The 19821-nt window shown below is 42.3% G+C and overlaps 1 protein-coding gene across 2 annotated transcripts in view; it reads right to left on the reverse strand.

The window, feature by feature from the left end:
* LOC8026199 (probable phosphorylase b kinase regulatory subunit alpha) overlaps positions 1–15010 on the reverse strand; it is a 34298-nt gene extending 19288 nt beyond the window's left edge. Inside the window, exons 1-14 of one of the 2 annotated variants that reach the window (XM_029967351.4) lie at positions 14714–15010; positions 13950–14108; positions 11020–11236; positions 5113–5195; positions 4503–4583; positions 3855–3953; positions 3731–3772; positions 3205–3309; positions 2180–2233; positions 1923–2045; positions 1542–1637; positions 982–1089; positions 844–922; positions 571–705 (exon numbers count right to left, since the gene is read on the reverse strand). In XM_029967351.4, the coding sequence (XP_029823211.1) occupies positions 571–705; positions 844–922; positions 982–1089; positions 1542–1637; positions 1923–2045; positions 2180–2233; positions 3205–3309; positions 3731–3772; positions 3855–3953; positions 4503–4583; positions 5113–5195; positions 11020–11236; positions 13950–14108; positions 14714–14791 (1459 nt within the window). In that variant the 5' untranslated portion in view covers positions 14792–15010. Of the gene's footprint in view, positions 1–570; positions 706–843; positions 923–981; positions 1090–1541; positions 1638–1922; positions 2046–2179; positions 2234–3204; positions 3310–3730; positions 3773–3854; positions 3954–4502; positions 4584–5112; positions 5196–11019; positions 11237–13949; positions 14109–14713 lie in introns of those variants that run through there. The other variant, XM_042292392.1, reaches the window with a different exon arrangement.
* Positions 15011–19821: the final 4811 nt, after the last annotated feature.

Here is a 19821-nt window from a genome sequence, read left to right on the forward strand (position 1 = left end):
GTTAAAAATGCGTGCAATTCGGTCAGAACCATGTTAAACTTTGATAAAAGCAATAGTTTGAAAAAAGCGATTTCGTTACAACGAGGGATTATTGTACCGATATGCATATGCATGCACTGAAATGCATCTACTGAGTTCATGTGTAAGATGCTGATGAGGTAATTCATTTTTGCAAGTACTAGTAACTCTAGTTTAAGGCTAGAAACCTACAAGAAACTACAGCTTTTCTCTTCTTTTCGTATACATGTGAGCATATCTTTTAAGACAGGTACTATGAAATAAAAATCTAAGTTATCTTTTTAGCTCTCAAAACCTAGAATTTAATTGTAAATGGAAAGATATGTACATGCTTCCAGCAAAACGACACAGTAAGCTTTTTAAAACTAAGCAAACTGAAAAGCACTGTGGAGGCTCTGGCCCAATTTGCCACAACACAAGATTTCCGATTTCCAAACAAGACCACTAAAATAAGCTCAAGCTGTTGCCATAGCTTAGAAGTTCAACTCAAAACTTTAGCATTTTAGAAATCGTTACTGCCTCAGCAGGCAAGATGTAAATGTCGGCTCTGACCTAAGTATGTGTAAATGTGCCCCAGAACTCTGGCAGGCAGGACCTCAAAATCCGGGACATCTTGGATCGTTTGCACAAATATTTCGTGGTGCATCAACTTTTCTTGGATGATATGATCTTCAGCAAGCACCACAACTGAAATGCAAAACATCAATCAGCGATCAACGTGCCTCAAAACAGTCTCCTTGACCCAGATCGAAGACTGAATAACAAATGCAACTGAAGAGTTTTCACAGTTGACTGAATCAAAATGACACCTTGGCATCCACACACCTTGGACCACCACGTCGGGCTTTTTCTCTGATGCTAATCTTCGGTTTAGTGGATCCAATTCTCCAGGGACAATGAAACCCTAGAATGGTCATCTAGTTGAGAAGACTCCCAGCACTTCAACCAGCACATTCCCATTACCTCTTGCAAGAGCCGGCCGATTATGAAGAGGGACTGTGCCCACATGAAAGGCGTCATGCCGACATGAACGCGCTGCTGGCTGTGGGGGGCCTTGTACTCTGCTTCAACCTGCCAAAGAGTTGGCCATTACATGAAGTCAGACTTCTAATGAGGCCTTCAAGCATGCCTTCTAATATGGCAAGAATGTTCTTAGAAAACTGCCTCATAGCTAATGTTTGATCCCTTCAACATGTACACTTCTCAAGGTGTAGATTATTCCCAAGGAGCCTAATCCAGAGTAGTCAGACCTTATGCCTAGTGCAAAGTCTAAGCAACTCCAAGCAAATCTCAACTTGCAAATTAGTCCAAGGTTAATTTTAAATTTTATAAAGTTTGCCATCACAGTTTTTGTACATTCCAATGAGCACGACAAGATGCTCTGGAGGACAGTCCATACAAATTTCTTCTCTTCGGAGGTAATTACTTAACAAGAGCTCTATCGGTGATAGGAACTTTGAATAAAACAATAAGAGACCATGCCATTACTACAATAAAGGAAACTGAAGGATAAGTTCCCCCACCTTGTCGGGCGGAACGGCATACATTTCAGGCACGAGCTTGAGCCCGTCTTCTGTACGAAGCAACAGCTGCTCCAGGGCATCCGAGTACTCCTCCACCTAGAAAGAGCACACACTTTTTAGCCCTTCATATTATTAGTAGAGTGCAAATAATGAATTTTCAACTGAATCTACTAATCAAAATATTAAAAATTTACTTTAGATAGAATTGAATATTTCATATTTAATGTAAATTGAGCATGGATACTTTTCTTAGTATGTTCCATCTGGGATTCCCTTCCAGCAAATATTCCAATGAAAAGAAAGCTTTACAGCATGTGAAACGTGGCATTAAAATGGCAGTAAGTTGTTAATCAGATACATTTCCAGGTGCAAATGACTTGCCTCGAGCCGTTCTCCTCTGAAGCAAGCATCAATGACTAGGTAACAGAAGAAGAGAGGCCATTCACATTCAATGTTCTCAAAATGTTGCAGTTCCCAAGATTCATAGTAAAGCCTTGTCGGATCCTGAAGATCAAGATGGGATGGAAATCAAATGGAAGCATAATGGGATTTAAAACAAGACAATTAGAGTATATTCGGAAGGGTGGACGCATCTAGGTAGCGACAAAGAACATCCAAAAACCGACTGTGAGCGTTACCTCTTTTGCTGTCTTGTAGCCGTCCCTCAAGAACCGTTTGCAACCATATTTGCCCTAGAACATAAAAAAATAGAGTTAGACACAAACACTCCCCAAAAATGTTTTTTTAATTTTTTTGCCAGGCAATTTATTATGGTGTTAGAAGACTACCCAATCAATATTTTGCTACAGCATCACATATACTTTTAAAAAAGTCAAAAAACACAACTGCTCTAAACCGAAACCAAAACTGGACTTGGGGGAAAAAGAAATATAGAGGAGAAAGTTTCCAAAAAATCACCTAACTGTGCAATTTCTTTTTTTTTTTTTTTTTTTTAAACAACGTATTTGTGATTTTGTAGAAACCACAAAAAATGGGTGTCATATTTTCGGTCTATTTTTAGTATTGAGTGTGTGTTTTCGATGACCTACGACTTTGATCATCTTAGGTGGTTGTGTCTAAGCCACAGAAAACGACACGTGACCACTGAAAAGAGAGTGAGTGAAACTCAAAACGGCCAGTTCTTGATCAACAATTATCAGGCAAAAAAAAAAAAAAAATTTCGAGCTGCAAATTGCGTTTTCGGTTGTTGATCTCTCATCTGTCATGTACAAATAAAAACCCTGGCAAGCATAAATACCCTGTCAGTGTCCCTTTAAAAGCCCATGTTCATCATTCATGCTTTTTTTTTTTTCATTTGAAATAGAAGAATATTTTGATATAGCAAGCACACTTATAGTAAGCAGGCTCCTTCTGATTAGTATAGCTGTGACAAAAAAGTATTTTACATGCCACAGTTCATATAGCTATTTAAATTAACTGAGCTTCGAGGTGGAGAAATAGAAGGTTGGGAACAATTTTCACAAGCTCAGCTGAATTTTCGTTTTAACATGGTACATGGTAGTGAAAAACTTGGAGAAACTGTTTGATATTGGATTGAAAAATATTTGGCCAAAACCACTATTTGCTTTGAACTCTAAATTCACTATTTGCACATGCCTAGGGCTAATTGGCATGACATATAAACTTGAATTGACTTCATTACCCTGAGTTTCTGCAGGATGCTTTCCCGGGTTAATGTTATGAGGTCCAGGTCATCCACTGCAAAGGCAGGGTAGCCAATGACCGACAACAGTGCTGCATCTACTTCCTAGATCGAGAAAGTAGCAAAGAAAGAAAAAAGGGTGAAATAGTGTTAAATAACAGACAATTTATCTGGCTCGTTTCATAGCAAACAAAGTGCTTGACTACACTATATGTTACACCCAAGATCTATGGAAAATCTCGTTTTTAAGGAGTAATGTTGCCTGCAGCTTCCTTAGCCTTATCACAGTTAACTGAAGTTACCTTATTCTTTTATGCTGTCCAGTGTTTGAATGTAAGTGTTTGAACATCCAGCATTTGCTTACTACTTCATATCATGGAGAAATATATAATTCCCATAAAAATGTCAAAAGGGCACAAAAATATGTTCCATTCTCACCATCCCCCAAAACTAAGAATAATGGTCCTATCCAATCTCTCACTGAGTCACTGAACAGTTCTTAAAAGAAATGTAGGAGCATGCTTACCTTTGAATTCGACTCTCTTGGAAGCATTGACTGTAGCACTGCCTGAGAAACAAGAGTTATAGGAAATTATGAGCAAATTGAATGTTAAGACTTGAGGGAGATAAAGAAAGAAAATGCTACCCACATTGCATTTTTGGGCCTCATCAGCTAAGACATGAATCACTGAAAAGGGGCCTCCCTTGCCTCCAAACAAATCCAGGTCGTCTAACGCTTGAAGGGCTGCCTGAATTAAAACACAACAATTAAGGGCACAGCAGAACACTTGGCACTGGTGATTAATTTTACAATTAATGCTGTGAATAAAATTAATCTTTCCAACTAATTGACAGCAACTTATAAGACTACAATATATCTTAATTACAATTAAAATAACTTTGGTTTTGTAATTGTTAAATTTTGTGTGCACTTCGCTTTTGTAAGTACTATAGTTAAGACTAATATTGAAGTATTTCTTTTTTTTATTAGAATTGTAAAAGGAATGCGTGGTCGCCCTGTAAACACTATCATCCTGTGAGGTAAATTGTATGTTAAAACCCTCAAAACATAAATAAAAGGAAACAGAAGTTGGCAGTCACTGGAAGTAGAAAAAATTATTAAAACATTAATGTTTCCAAAAACTTGAAAGACCAACAAGAATTCAGCTTTTAGCAATGGGAAAACTGATTTATGAGTCAGATATTGACATTTAATTCCTTTCAAGATAAGCTGATTGCCAATCCCTGCAGTATGGCAAATACCGAAGCAATTAAAACTTAAAATTCAAAATCCTCACCTTTGCCATTCCTATTGAGCTTGAATTGAGTTCAGGCAAGCCGTGATTTGTCTTGTCACCACGTTCCCAAATTCCATAGTCCTTAAAAAAGTTACCATATGGTTTGTGTCTTAGATAAAAAAACAAGCATTGTTTGCTCACAAGAAGGTGTAAATACAACATTCATCAAAAACCAAGGTGTTGTCAGCCCTTAAGTAGAACATGGAAGGCAGTTAATCACAATGAAGATGAGTCCACCTACTCTTTAGTTGTTACTAAATTGCCATCATTAAATATGGGTTGAAGTATTTTCCCAGTGCCAATATCATATCACTCCTATCCTCAGTCATGTATTTCTTTAAAACTGAAACACATTAAGCCCATGCTCAAACCATTGTCATGGTTATTAAGCATTCAGGGTAATTTCTACCATAAGCTACTTACAACCGTGTTGTTGTTTCTATAATTGAAGTTTTAGTTATTAAATACTAATTAAATGCTTTGTTGATTTCTAGCTAGGTCCAACTAAATCATCCTCATTTCTGTGCAATGCATATTTTGAAGGAATTCTTTGGTCTATGCTTACAGAAGCACTAGTGTGTAAAGGTAAATGATTGTGCTTAATACTTACAGGTATGCAGTAAGTTGTTTCAATATAAAATACCAAATTCTGGATGAAGGCAACTTCATCTAGATTAAATACTATCTGCAGCCCTGCAAAAGAGAGGATTAGGAGACTCTTACAGTATGAAATGCTTTAGTGTGCATTGCAGGCAGTCTAGAGAAATGTTACTGGATGTATTTTTAAATATGGCAGAGTGATTGACCAATTTGTCCAATCACTGAAAACAGTGCAGAAGAATTACTGTAAATTTAAAGTACAGTCTAATTAACAACTTTATATTGATCTAAACCGGCCGCTATACTAAGATAAATGCAGCTTGAATTTTTTAGCTGTGAAAAAGCTCCATTTGCACTTTTGTTTCTATGTTTTAATTTGTTTGCACTATATGATATTATTTTCCTTGTACTTGTTTCTTCCTTTTGCTGTTTGGTTTTCTTGCCATAGGACAGTGGTTCTCAACCATCAATGTTTTGCGGACCCCTTGTGGATCGGCGGAGATGATGGAGGACCCCGTTCGGGGTGAGGGAAGGTATAGGGTAAATATAATAATAATTGAATAAATGGATTTCAGTAAGGGCTAGTGTAAAGCAGACCTTTCTTCTTGACATGCACACGAGGAAACTCGCCCAAAAACTGAAACGTTTCTTCTCGACCAGGAAAAAAAAGATTTATTGCCGGGCTTGACTGATGAACGCGGACCCCTAGAATGCCTTCGCGAACCCCGGAGGGTCCGCAGATTCCCATTTGACAGCCACTGCCATTGGACATTGTGTAACTCACCAACTCCGATTTGCCCTGAAGAGCACTGCTTATTACTTAGTTTTATTCTGCTATACATATTTCTTGTTTGATGATTATTTGTTTTAAATATAAAACAAATGCACATAGAAGCATCAAGTGATAAGCAAACAGTAAATAAAAAAAATTTTGTGGAATACAGTGGGTAAAGTTTGATTTAAATCATCACTGGAAAACCAGTGCGACTTAAATCACCTCGGTTTTTATTCTCCACCCTGTCTCCAGCGCATATACTCATACCATAAACTGTCATGGTCATTATGTGCATTATAACTAGGGATGCTGCAAACTTTTTTCGAATCGAAGTTTCGATGATCGAATCGAGCGGTTCGAAAGATTTTGAATTTTCTAACTTTCCATATCGAGAAATTTGATAGAAGTCGAATTTTCGAACTTGCTAAACTAAGAAGTTTGATGCTTTTCAAACTTATTACGTTGCGAAATTCGATGCTTGTCGAACTTTCGAACTTGATAGACTAAAAAATTCTATGATTTTTTAACTTTCGAATTTTTTGCACCAAAAAGTTTGAAGCTTTTCGAACTTTCGAACTTCCTACGCTAAGAAATTCGATAATTTTCAACCTTTCGAACTTATTAATCTAAAGAATTCGAAAATTGTAGAACTCTTGATTCTTGAAAAGTCAGAAGTTCGACGAACTTCGAACTTTTAGGGTAAAAGTTCGAAGTTCGTCAAACTTCGAAAGACTGGCGGGCGGTTTCATTTGGATTCAAGCAGTGAGGTACATTCGTAATTTTTTTTATCGCAATTTTACATGGGGTGCCACATTCCTTGCGAAAAACAATGCCGTTTATTTCAATCATCTGTCATGCTTGGTTTTAGAAAAATAGATTCCCGAAGGAGCGAGGAAGGACAACGGGTTTTTGACAATTGTCGTTTGTGCCATATTTGAAGCGCGCTATAGCCAAAGCTATTTATGGTAGAGATGTTAAACTTTTTAAGAATAATCTATATATAGCCTAGGTGAGTGTTGTTTTAAGATATGATTATTGTTGTTCAAGACGAGTTTCGAATAAATATCCAAACATGTACCTACGGACAATTATACCGTAAACTTGGTAATTTTTTTCGCCTACATTGTTTGGGGTATCGCATTTAAATTAACACCAGAGACAGTACATAACATTACCATCTGCAGAATACAAAATAATGTATTTATTGTTCTTTTCCCGTTGGAGGAATAAATTAACTCATGGGGGAGGATTTCTAAAATTATTTAAGTTCAGCGCGTCATAAATTTTTGTTTTTCTTATTTTATGTTTTTGGGACGTGTTTCTTTTGGCCTGTAGACATTTTGGTAGGAGAAACTTGTTTCATAGTTCTGGGCCTCTGAATATGCAAGAATACAACACTTCCGACGGGTTCTTGATAGTTTTGTTTTTTTTTCTCTCCAGCTTTTTATTTTTGCATTTATTGTTATGTTTATTAATTGATTACTTTTTACCAATGGCACAGTTATTTAGGTCGAAAAGACATAGCTTTGAACTTTCGAGCCACCGAGCATGTGACAAGTAGTGCCTCCTGACAACAAGTTTCTAAAGGCCTGTTCACACATGCAGCGGAGCGCTACAAGCATAGCACTGACATCGTGCTAAGCACGTGCCGATGGGAGCGTTCACCAGCTTTTTATCGCACCATCAAAACTGTTGCTCATGGCATACGATAAGTACCTGACGGCACGTGAGCAGCGTTACATCAGCGCTTCACTGCATGTGAGAACCGGCCTTAACAATGACCATCTACACAATATTTTATGCAGTGAAGAGCGACATAGCTATACATAAGCATAAATAATTTCAGATTAAAATAAGCTCGACCATTCCCTCTTTCACCGTATTGTTATCTTTAACAGTCCGAAATATCTGGGAGGGGGGGGGGGGAGGGAGAGACTGGAGCTCCCCCCCCCCCCCCTTCCCCCCCCCCTCCCCGTTTTTCCTCTTCCGACGCCACTGGAACGGTAGAACGCTCCTCGACCTCAAGTTGCGTCAGCTTCTGTGCTTTTTGCACGCGTTTCTTCTACCCCAGAAAATAAACCTCCAAAGCAATTAAAAACAAAAAAATTGTCAAGGTGCAGGCGAGCTGGTGTATGTTGATCATGATGCAAAATCCCGAGACTGGGAGTGAAATTCGCAAGAAATAGTGTAAGAAGAAAAAAAAAAGGGAACAGGACAATGTCTCAAACTCAGCTGAGTTGAGTTTGAGACGTTGTCCTGATCTGAGTTTTCAGCTGAGTTGAGTTTGAGACGTCCTCTCCCCTTTTTTCTGTCTTCTTACACTTTTTCTTTCAAATTTCATTCCCATTTTGCATCATGTACAAACTAAACTTACTATATGCCAGCGTCACTCGGGCGGTGTTCGATCGGATTACTACCAGCATGCAAGGGGGTAGGGGGGCAGTTTGCCAAATCACTTCAAGGTTTTTCTGAACCTCAGCCACCCGCCTGCCCCCGGTCGTTTCAAACTGGATGAGTATCGTTAAACAGTGCGTTCGTAGGATCAGTACTTTGTAATGCACGTTAATAGACCCTTTCCGAAATTCAGTCTGGCCACTTTGATCGCTATCATCATCTGTGGAAAGGCATCTGTGCCATACCAATGGCGGCCTTCTAGCGACTCATAAAGGAAGACGTTGAAGATGCTTATAAGCGGATGATGCGAGGCCTGTACATTCGGGGGGTCAGTACAACGCAACGTAGGAGTCAAACACAAGAGCTACGTAAGCGTTTATTTCTAATAACTAAGATTCAGTCAATCTGCGGGCGGCAAACAAGCTTTAAAGCATTTTGGTGTATAGAATTTTCCCGAGGCACCTCAGTGGGTTGGAGCTTTGTTTTGAATGCAGGTTCTTGGTCACCATCGAACTGAAAGTGATCGAGAAAGAACTTACACTGAAGAACTCCTCGCGTGCCGTTGACTTGCAAAAGTGACGGTGCCGATACAATTTCCTTTCCGCCATTGATATGGCAAAAGCTAAACTGCTTTACAAACCACCAGGTGGCACTGAATTTCGGAAAGGGTCTATGACCACCCCGGGGTGGCGGTAAAAATTACTGATTTATTGTTACACGTCACTGCACTGGCAAATATTCCAGCACATCTGGGGCACTCGTCGTCTCATTTAATTACCTGACCAACTTCGCGCAGTCTAAATATCACACCCAAACTTTTCTAAACCTGACTTCGTGAAAATCAGTGAGGCGTGAAAACGTTATTTGAAATTTAAATTGTGGCGGAACATGAAAACCGGACTTCGAACTTTGCGCACTTGGACTTAAAAAAAAAACAAGAAAACATTTAAAGTTTTTGAGAATCGAAACCTTCGAACTTTTCAAACTTTATGTAGAAAGAAATTCGAAATCTTTGAATTTATCGAACTTTATGTCTTCAAAAATTGTAAACGTTTGAATTTTTCGAATTTTACATCCAAAGAAATTCGAAACATATGAATCTCTCGAATTTCAAATTAGGGAAGTTCAAAATCTTTGAATTTATCGAACCTCCAAGTAAACAAATATTCGAAATAATCGAACCTGAAGTTTTAGAAACCATAAAAGCTTCAAACTTTTCTAATTCAAAACCCCACAATTTTGGAAAGTTGCAAATTTTTCGAATTCGAAGGTTCGAATTCGAAAAATTCGCAACCTACGGTCGAAAATATAGAAACCTTTCGAATTCGAACCTAGGGTGGTTCGCGCCATTCCTAATTAAAACAGTGTAAAAAAAAAGTAAGTTTAAAGCGCGAAACACATGTACGACGAAACCGTCCGATCCGACGTCCGACCGCGCAATACGACGGTCGGAGGCGAGGGTTTTCCACGCTCTCCGATGCTACGAAAGCCCTCTCCCCCCAAGGTCATTCCGGCAGTCCGCACGTCAGATCGGACGGTTTCGGCGTACATGTGTTTCGCGCTTAAAGCACTTTTTTTACAAAGCAGTGCATCCAAATGAAACGTTTCTGAAAAGAAACTTTAGTTTAACAAAAAAATAAAAGTCCCCATATGTTTCTTAACAGGTGACAGGTAAAGGGGAAACTCCCTCCCACCTCTTTCCCTTTTAGCACAGTGAACACTGGAGAGGAGGCAACCCCCTCTCCAGCATTGACTCTGCTAAAATGGAAAGAGGGGAGAGCAGCTTCCCCCTCAACTCTTAGCCTGTCGTCTACTATAGCTATTCAAACAAGTGTCATCATGTCTCAATGACGTAAATGTATACTTATCCAATGCCTTTCTTCACAAACTTCAATAGAGCAGTAAAATTGCTTTTGATTTTGTGTCTTTAAGGCACTAACTTGTTTCTTGTGCTCTCAAATTGTGGAAACTAGAAATTATTTGCACATGTATACCCTAATTTCCCATGAAATATGACATCAAGAACAAATCACCAAGCACAGGGGAAGCATGCAATAAGGAAGCCATTTACCGAAAACAAGAATACCGCTCACCATAACAACCATAATCTGCACATAAAAGTTATCAACAAACAGAGCCATAACAACAACTTTAACTCCAGCACATGTTTTATGGTAACATGTTTCTTAACAAGCACTGAAGAGTTTGAAATGCCCCATATATGCAAGCTAGCAACTAAGCGCTCACAAAGCTGATCTGATTGTCGTCTGTGGGAAAACGCTTTGTTGGGGCACCGTCCGGCAACCGTGCCTTAGCCCTTGACTATAAGACAATCTGCACAGACCAGCAACATGATGGCCACTCCCAGAGGCTGAATAATGAGCATGCTCAGTGGTGGCCATAGCCATGTGCATTGTGGTTAAAGGTACACTTTGCGCTTCCCACTTTTGCCTGCTTGCTCCTTTTTTATATCCTCTCCACAGTTTACCTCTCTCCAACGTGGCTCCCCTCACCGTTTCTGAAAAGGGGACGCTAAAGAAATTACCGTCCCTGCAGAAAAACACAGATTATTTGTCGGCCTTTGAGCGCATGCTCGTAGTGAGCATTCGCCGGATTCCTTTCGTACCTTCAAAACTCTCAATCATGGCACAGAATAAGATGCCCTACACATAGCTCACACTGACAATGACGAATACCAACGATAGAGTTACACAGGACACAAAGGAAGGAAGTGGAAGGAAGACCGACCAGATGCCGTCATCTGAGCCAGCACGAGGAGGTAGAGGGAGGTGGCATCCAGCTGCAGGTGTCCCCACTCCCCGTCTCCCACCACCGAGCCCAAAGTCTCCGAGCTGTACTTGGCATGCAGCGAATCGGTGGGGCTCTGTGTCATCTTGAACTTCTCCACCTTGCCCTTTTGGCGCATCATGGCCGTCAACAGGCCTCGCATCATCTTCACACACGCCTAACGGGAAGCACAACAACATTCATGAAAGTCGCATTACTTTCGACGAAATTAGCGCAAGGAAGCAGCGCAAATTTGGCGTATATGAAACACTACAGAAGATTATTTTGCAACTGCCGTGCTCTGCTGAATATTATAATTCTTTCGTTTCATCTCAATTTTTGTGATGCATAAACTGAATTTATTGAACTTTTTTCTTCGTGTTGAATGATTTGTGTCTAACGAGCCACCCTATTGCACTGTCACTGAAGTATTACCAGGATATGAGAGCCACACCCCGTTTCTCTTTTGTTATGATTTCTTTGAAATGCTTTGAATTTCATTCTTGTTAAAACCCATTCTTTTTATATGCAGGGCGACCGAAATACCCTGGCTCGATTCCTAAATGGGCTATAAAAATCGGCGCCTCCACGTAGCAATCTAAACTTTTTGTCAAAGGTGTATTTGACAGGGCAGTTTTTTTTTTCTTGTATAATTACAAAGCGTAGCTCCCTTTCTGTAAAAAATAGGGCCAAAAAACTTGCCAGGGTCAATGGCGAAGGGCTACGCAGACGACCGAGTTAAGTTGCAGGGCACATTTGGTGCGCATATTGATAGATATATAATATAATATAATAATAGTTTTATTTCTCATCAATGATGAAGGGGAGGCCGAAGAAAAAAGCTGCAAAGGAACAGCTTGACGAGTCTCCGGCTCCCTACAGTGGCAAGACAGACGGCAGCAGAACAACGAACAAGTTATAAAACAGGGAAGGGAAATAAAGATTGAAATACAGTGGCTTGACAGTCATTCATGATTACATTTTTAGCAAGGACAGTACAAATTTCACATGTATTCAGCTAAGGTCCAAATCATTACTTGTGAGGCTGTTGAGTAAAAACGGTAGGGTGTGTTTGAGCATTTGCTTACCATAATTTGTTCTGTGAGGGATCATCTTCCAATACTCAGTGTGACGAGTGGGATACGCCTGAATATTTTTGGTCAGTGCTGAAAGTTCAGCTAGAAAGCAAGAATTCCTTTTTTCTTCGTTTTTATAACTAACGCTCAACCTGTAATTATATAAATTATGTGCAGTAATAATTGCAAAGCGCGTAAAGAAGCAGCGTCAAAAGGTGTAGCCGACCAGTAAAAGAAAGCAGGCACGCAGAAAAAATCCACTGGCAGCCAGTGCTTAAAGTCTGGGGGGTCTCAGGGGGTCGGGACCCGCCTCCAATTTTGGCGGGGGGGTCCGGCTGTACCTAAGGTCCCTCTGTCTTAGTCATGTGCTTGGGGAACAGAGATGACAAGTCCTGGATTAATTGAAAGAATACATAGCTGTAGAAATAAGCTGTAGAAGTGTCGGTTTAATGTTATAGAAGAAACACAAATAGAACCCCCCCCCCCCCCCCTCCACGTCCTTTTTCTGGGGGCCTCTACCTGTGCTCGAACTAGGAGAGATCCACCCAGAATGGAGGTTGACTTTAAGCCCTGCTGGCAGCAAAAGTGCCGTCGTTATGCAACCACTTTTTTTTTTTTTTTTTTTTACTTTAAGTTTTGCTTTTAATGTTTGCAATTATTTTTAAACCAAAAGTACATTACAAAAAGATCATATATTTTAATAAACCACGGTGGTCGCAAGCAGTCTCTATAAGAAGTTGGCACCATCGATCAATATGTGTGCCGAACGCATCCAGCCACCTGACTCAATTGTCTGCGTCGCCGTCTGCCGTTGACCCTAGCAAGTTTCTTGGCCCTATATTTTAAAGGAAAGAGAGCTACACTTTCTAGTTTTACCAGAAAAAACCGACCCGCGAAATACACTTTTGACACAAAGTTTAGATTGCTATGTGCAGGCGCCGATTTTTATAGCCCATTTTAGATAGATCCTGGTTATTCCAGTCACCCCATATATTTATAGGGTTCTTCGTTTCCAGGTTTTATATTTTTTAAAAATCATGGGGGTAAAAATTGGGCGCTATTTTTCAGGCTAATGATAGGGGGGAAATCTGGTCTTTCTGAAGCCATTAGGAAATTGGGTTTTCTCGGGCCTTATTTATGAAGGGCAAGTACGTACCTGAAATGTGTTATTTATACAAACAAAAGTCAACAAAGTATATGATATAGCAATGGTGCCTAATCTTACAGTATATTTCCACAATCTGACTCATTCTGAAGCGAATTTATGCAGAGGTAACACAAATCGAAGAAGTTTGTTACGATCAAACAAGTGACCAAGAAGGCAGTTCTGAAACAGATCCAGAATTGTTCTTATTTCCTATAAATTCAGCTAATTTTAAGACCCGTATTCGGGGAGCATAAAAACTATTCGGGGTGCAAAAATCCGGTAATATCAGGTTTTACCCGAAAACGAAGAACCCTACACAGTAACTGTAACTGGCAATGATGTACCCATCCCTGCATATGTGCAATTGAGATGCTACCTGGCTAAACCCAAACGTACGAAAGCCCTTTCATACAATATGTGCCCTTACCTCTGACACACCTTTTCATTTTTCTTTCTGCCTTCCGTTAGGCCTCATCCCTGAATTCTTTTTTCTTTCCTCTGGTGCCGATATGACAAAATCTCAGTCATCCTTTTTCTCTTAACGAATTTTATTAGCAACAATTAATCCTGATCCTCACAATGGAAGAGGTTCAATTGTGTTTCTCGCTGAATTCAGAAAAGGATTGCACATCAGAAGAAATTCTATTAATTTTCCATTTTCTTCTTACCTGTTCAAGTTCATACGTCTTAGCCCTGTCTTCGTCCAAGTCAGCATTTTTCTTGTAGGCCATCGAGAGGGCCCAGACGGCAAGAATGGAGTAGACATTATCTCGCACCCAGGCATGATCTCCCTGCTTCTGGCTCGGTATCAGCCCGCTCACAGGGTCCTGAGGGAATCAATCCAGCAAATATCGGCATGCATATGGGTTCAGATAATCATTAAAATATTGACCAACTTGACAGCGAGGCGCAATTGAAGCGAAACAAACGATCGCTGGACACAAGGAAATGATCGATCGAACTACGCATTCAATGCACATCGATACGTTCGGGGTTGTGTATTCAACTCTATTTTACGTGTGCAAACGTATTCATCGAGCATCGGATATCCATGGCACTCCACACTATTTAAGCATAAATTGTACATTAGCTAACTATTCAAATTGTGACTGCGGCGACCATCTCTATAATTTATTTAAATTGAATTTTCGGGGCAGAATTGCATTGCCTGCACATTTCCAAAGCGTAAGAAAATTGAAGGGCTATTATTTCAGCGACGTGTCGAGACCTCTAGGTCAGTTGGGCGCCGAGGTTCACAATATTTTGGTATGTAAACACAGCGTTCAGCGCGTGCGCTCGTGCACGCGAGAGCGCCGAACCCGCGTGCGACTACATCGCACACCGCGCACGAAACACGAGCAAGGGAGCGGATTTCTCTGAAAAACTAGATTTAGCCACCATCCCTTCATGTGGACGTTCCCTGTGTTCTCACCTGAAAGTCCAATATCGTTCGACACACCAGGCGCTGATAGTAGTCGAGGCGCACTCCGGAATTCCTGCGGCTCCTCATCTTCCCGCAAACCTCGACAATGGCGCAGACGAGTCGGCGCCGTCCGCGTTCAATGTTCCGTCGGCTCCGTCCCGATCTGCCGAGGTTGCGGTGTCTCCTTGTCGCTCAACTATCTCTGGGAGCTCATCTTGTTTCCGATCCGCAGCCTCCGGAACCGCCGTGACCCCCGAAAATCCGAAGGACACACATGAAAACGGAACCGATCGCAGAATTTAAAGTGCGGTAGGTCCTACAGAGATGGCGGCACCTGTTCAACGTTCGCGTAGTTTGCATTGTTTTTTGGCGTTCCCGGCAAAATCAAATGATTCGAATGACCCCTTTTATTTATATTATTTTATAAATATGCCACTGACCCTAACTGTGGCAGAAACCCATCACACAAGATAATTTGTCATACTGTTTCCACGTTCTTGTGCGGCCCATGTTCAAAACATCCAGCGCTTCTCGAGTTTTCTTCAGGAACCTCAGGATCAGCGGCGTAGTCTTTCCATTTCCCCCCGCCCCCCGGGGGGGGGGGGGGGAGGTTGTTTTTTTGCGCAACTTTTTTTTACACCGGCAATTATCAGTTGTTTATTTTAGGAGGTACATTTTCAGCGTATCTATATCGCCATGTGTCCGTCGCTGTGTGCGTTATTTTGTTTACATGCCACTAGTAGAAGCTCGTCACATGGCACGTAAACAGCGTCTCGGTAAAGGTCATGGCCCGGGGGGGGGGGGGGGGGGGGGGGGGGGGGCTCTGCCCTCCCCCCTTTACGTATTTTACCAGGAGGGGCACGAGCCCCGATGCTCCCCCCCCCCCCCCCCCCCCGTAGTCTGCTTAGGATAGCATTTTTAGAATACTTGTGCAAACGTTGATCACGTAGGTGGATGCGACCTTGAATGCATCGATATACTATACCTCGTCTAAATCGAACGAAAGTGGTTTCAGTTGCGGAAAATAAATATTTTCCAGTACTGTACGTGTCCGTGTGCGCGCGTGGCGCGTGCGTGCGTGCTCGAGCTCCGAAAGTTTTCAGTTGTCGCACCTTTCAGATATTTTAGAAATCTTCATTTTATCTGGATTATATGAGCGTTGCGAACGTGCAATTTGAATTTTGTGAACAAAAACAATCTAAACATAAAAAATGCCTTGTTTACGTTTAAAAGTGTGATGATTAAGCAAAGCTATGGCTTTTGGTGCAAAACAAAAAGTACTTAGCCTGTTACCCCAGGAACAAAATTTACGCTGATTGCGCTATAACCAAGTGAAATATAAAATGAACGAGTAATTGCTTTTTGTACCAAAAAGAACGAGAATCCGATACAGTCGTTGCACGCATATACGTGACAGGCGCGTGCTGCCGCAGTGCAAGCACGACGACGTCAGTTTTTCGCATGTCACGAATCAAGTACGACATATCAAATGTAACTGCCTAGGTAGCACAGGTACATCTTGCTACAGAAGTAACAAAAGCAGGTAAAACATGGGCAATTTTTCGCAGGTCACGAATAAACTTGAATAGTACCTGTGGCTGGGCATCAACTAAAAATATTGACCCGATTAATCCGCACATTTTAATCGATGAATCGCTCACGTTATTTGCCAGGCATAATAACGGCGAGAGAGCAACAGCATTTTTTTAAAGCGCAGCTCTTCAGCGCGATCCAAACCAACGCGTTTTTGTGCACGCGTAGGCCGTGCGCTTCCCGGAAATTGCGTATTTCGTGACGTTTTTGCTGTCTCCGGAGCGCTTTCTGAGTTCCAACCATGTGCACTGGTTAGGACGGTGCGCGTTGAGGCGAGCGGAGACCATCTGCGCCAGACGGCGAAGAAACGCGGAGCCGGAACTAGTGCCCTCCACCGATTGGCCGGGAGAGGAGAGCCCTACTACGTCACAGCGCGTTTTCGTGCGCATTCAGAAGAAATCATTCAACTTTCTTATGCGCACCCGGAAGGAGCGAGGAATCAGCGCGACGTCACGAAATACGCAGTTTCCGGGAGATGCACGGTCTACGCACGCACAAAAACGCGTTGGTTTAGATCGCGCTTCAGGCGCCCGTTTCCGGTTGGAGCGGCGTCGGCGTAACCTCGCGTTGCATCATAGGACGTTTCTCATAATGACGTCACGAAGGTACCTCGTGAAGGTCACGAGGGGCAAGAGGGAGGACGGAGGAAGGCGGAGGGAAGAGGAGGAGAGGAGGAGGGGGAGAGGAGAGGGTACGGAGGAGGACACGCTCATACGCTCCTTTACGCGTACCCTCCCCTTGAAGCAGCGACCTGCCTTGAAGCAGCGTTGAAGAAATCATGTGAACATGAAATGGGCAGGAGTTTTCTGTTGCAGGTTGATCGCCTATTAGCTGCGGGTTTCCCGGGAAAAACACTTGCTGATGTAGCAGATGGATTGAAGAGAAAGTTTAGAGGCCTTCCACAGAAAGCTCATGAACGACCAAAAGGTAGACCAGCAATCATACCCTACCTTCATGCCGTATCCCACAACCTGAAAAAAGTGGCGGGGCGCTTCAACGTTCCGGTGGTTCTCACGGCCCCTAACAAACTTTCGTCTTTGTGCAAGCGAATTAACTACCCACACAGGGACAGGGAAGGATGCACAAAAAAACACAAAAATAAGTTTTTGGAATGTTCATCCTGTGTGATTTACGACATTCCATTATCATGTGGGCGTTCCTACGTAGGACAAACTGGCCGCTGCGTCAATGAACGTGCAAGAGAACATGCGTCAGCTGTCAAACAGACGCCGTCAGGGCATCTGGCAGTACATTGCGCTAGATGCCCGTGCACACCTTTGTTTACTAACACCGCCATCCTGGGACGACACAGCGATAAAACCACAAGGGAAGTACACGAAGCATTCATTATCAAAACAAGGGGCGTTGACAAGTGCGTCAGCGAGCCGTCTGTGGCATTGTTAGATAAGGAGATTCTGTTTTTAGAGAGAGAGTGGGGTGGCAGGAAATGAAGTGGTTTTTTATAGTATTTAAGTCTTTGTATTTTCCAATAAACCTTCAGTTGCGAGTGCGCCACGTGTCGTCGTTACCTACTTCTTTTGTCCCTGTCTTTCGGCGCTTCCTTCCAGCCCTCCCCTACTCCTTCTCAAGAGCTGCGCTCTAACAACGCTCTAATACGGCATTACAGAAAATTGTAAACTTTTTTTTTTTTCCTTTGTACGATAAACGTTACAATATGCTTTTTTCCCAGCCCTCCTTTCCTCGCAAACTTTTATTAACCTATAACTGACTATGGGAGAGTCGAAATATACTCACAGATTATTATCCAACCGGCAAAAACATAACAGCTTTTTTATTTGTTTACTAGATTTTTTTAATGAGCGAGTTTTCTGCTTATTCACAATCAACCTTGCTTAACACCTTTTTTTTTCCACGGCTGACAGTATAATAGAATTTACAACCGAGGAAACTCTGCGATCGCTACCGCAGTTTGCCGTTTGTCACGTCGGCTGTCGAACGATAGAGCAATACACCCAGGCTTTACCGTCGGTTAGTCGACACCGTGAAACGTCGCGATCGAATAGCACGACGCGCGGCAGGCCCATTGTTAAAGTCGGCTGTTTTGAGAGGATTGAAAACGTCCGTAGGCCAACCTCAGCGATGGATTCTTGAGCGCCTCCGAGTGGCGGCCCCCTTCGCCAAAGGAGCGAGGAGGAAAGCCATAAACCAGTGAACATGAAGCTGTCGGATTGGGGAATTTCCGCCTTCCCGCAACCTGCTGTCCTTGGGGAGCTCCCTCTTTGCGCTGGACGCCGCACTGCTTGTCGCCGTCGCCAAAAGTACCTAATGAGCTTCTCGTAAATTGGACTTCACTTTCGCGCCGGCCCTCGAGTAATCGTGTCCTTATTTGTAAGTTTTCTGCTGATGAAAAAGAAAATGTTCGCGTTTTAAAAATAAAAAAACGACGGTAATAATAAAAAAGGAACAATCTTTTTGTCTCGGTTTACTCGGTGTCAAGCTTAACCGATTAACGAGTTTAAAAAAAATCTCGATTGAAGCATTGATTGATTAGTCGGTAGGTTAATCGATCAATCGCCCAGCCCTATGAGTACGACAAATCAAACGTTACTGCCCAGGTAGCACAACTACATTTTATTACATTTTACTAAGTAGTGTATGGCGAAACAAGAACAGGTAAAACTGGCAGTTGTGCGCAGTGTCGCGCTGTGTGTTCGTCCTGTGCATGAAGGTCAAGCTCACACATACCAACTTTCTAACGAAACAGATGTTGATTTCGAACTGTAAATTTCGACAGTTTATTCATTACTTTCAACACTCTGAAATCTTGGCGTCTTCCCCGAGCGGCGAGCGCCAAGTGCAGCGGTCATGTTATGCCCCCCACAACCCCCCCTTCCCTTCCCTCCAAAGTACTTTACCGGTGACACAAACAAGCATGAGATAGCACCGAACCCTAAGTGCTCACATCCACGCCTCGTCGTCTGACCAGCCACTTTCTTCTTGGACGGCCTTTGTTTCGCCGATGGGCCCGCTCTCTCGTCGTCATCGCAGCAGCAATCACAATGATGTCCAGTCGCTGTGGTCATCAACACTGTCGTGGGAGCCTTCCCATGAACCGACACGCGAAGACCGCCGAAATCACCTTGTCCGCTCCGTCGCCGCCTTCTGGTGTGCTCCGTCTCCAGTTCTTGTTATAAGCTATGTGCTTACCTGCGAAGAACTTCAGCACGAACCATCGACGATTCAATTTCAGAAGTGTCCTTCTACGTAATCTCTTTTTACTTCTTATCGTCTTTGTTTGTTACGTTAGCTGCGAGCGCGAGGCGACCATGAAGCTTTATGATCTCTCACCGTCTTGTTATGTTTTTCTTCCTTCGCCTCAGTTCCCACAGCGGCGGTTCGCTTTAGGTTTCGCTCTCGTGCAAGCGACTTCTTGAACTGCGACCCTCAGAGCGTCCGACCTGGACACCTAATGACCAGAGCGGTCCGTCTCAGTTTGATTTCGGCGTATACTCTCTCGACCGCGAGAAATTCCCAGAATTAGAGAAGACGCCACGCCGGTGTGA

The sequence above is a fragment of the Ixodes scapularis genome, unplaced genomic scaffold (assembly GCF_016920785.2).
Source record: "Ixodes scapularis isolate PalLabHiFi unplaced genomic scaffold, ASM1692078v2 PGA_scaffold3__209_contigs__length_174095766, whole genome shotgun sequence".
NCBI lineage: Eukaryota > Metazoa > Arthropoda > Arachnida > Ixodida > Ixodidae > Ixodes > Ixodes scapularis.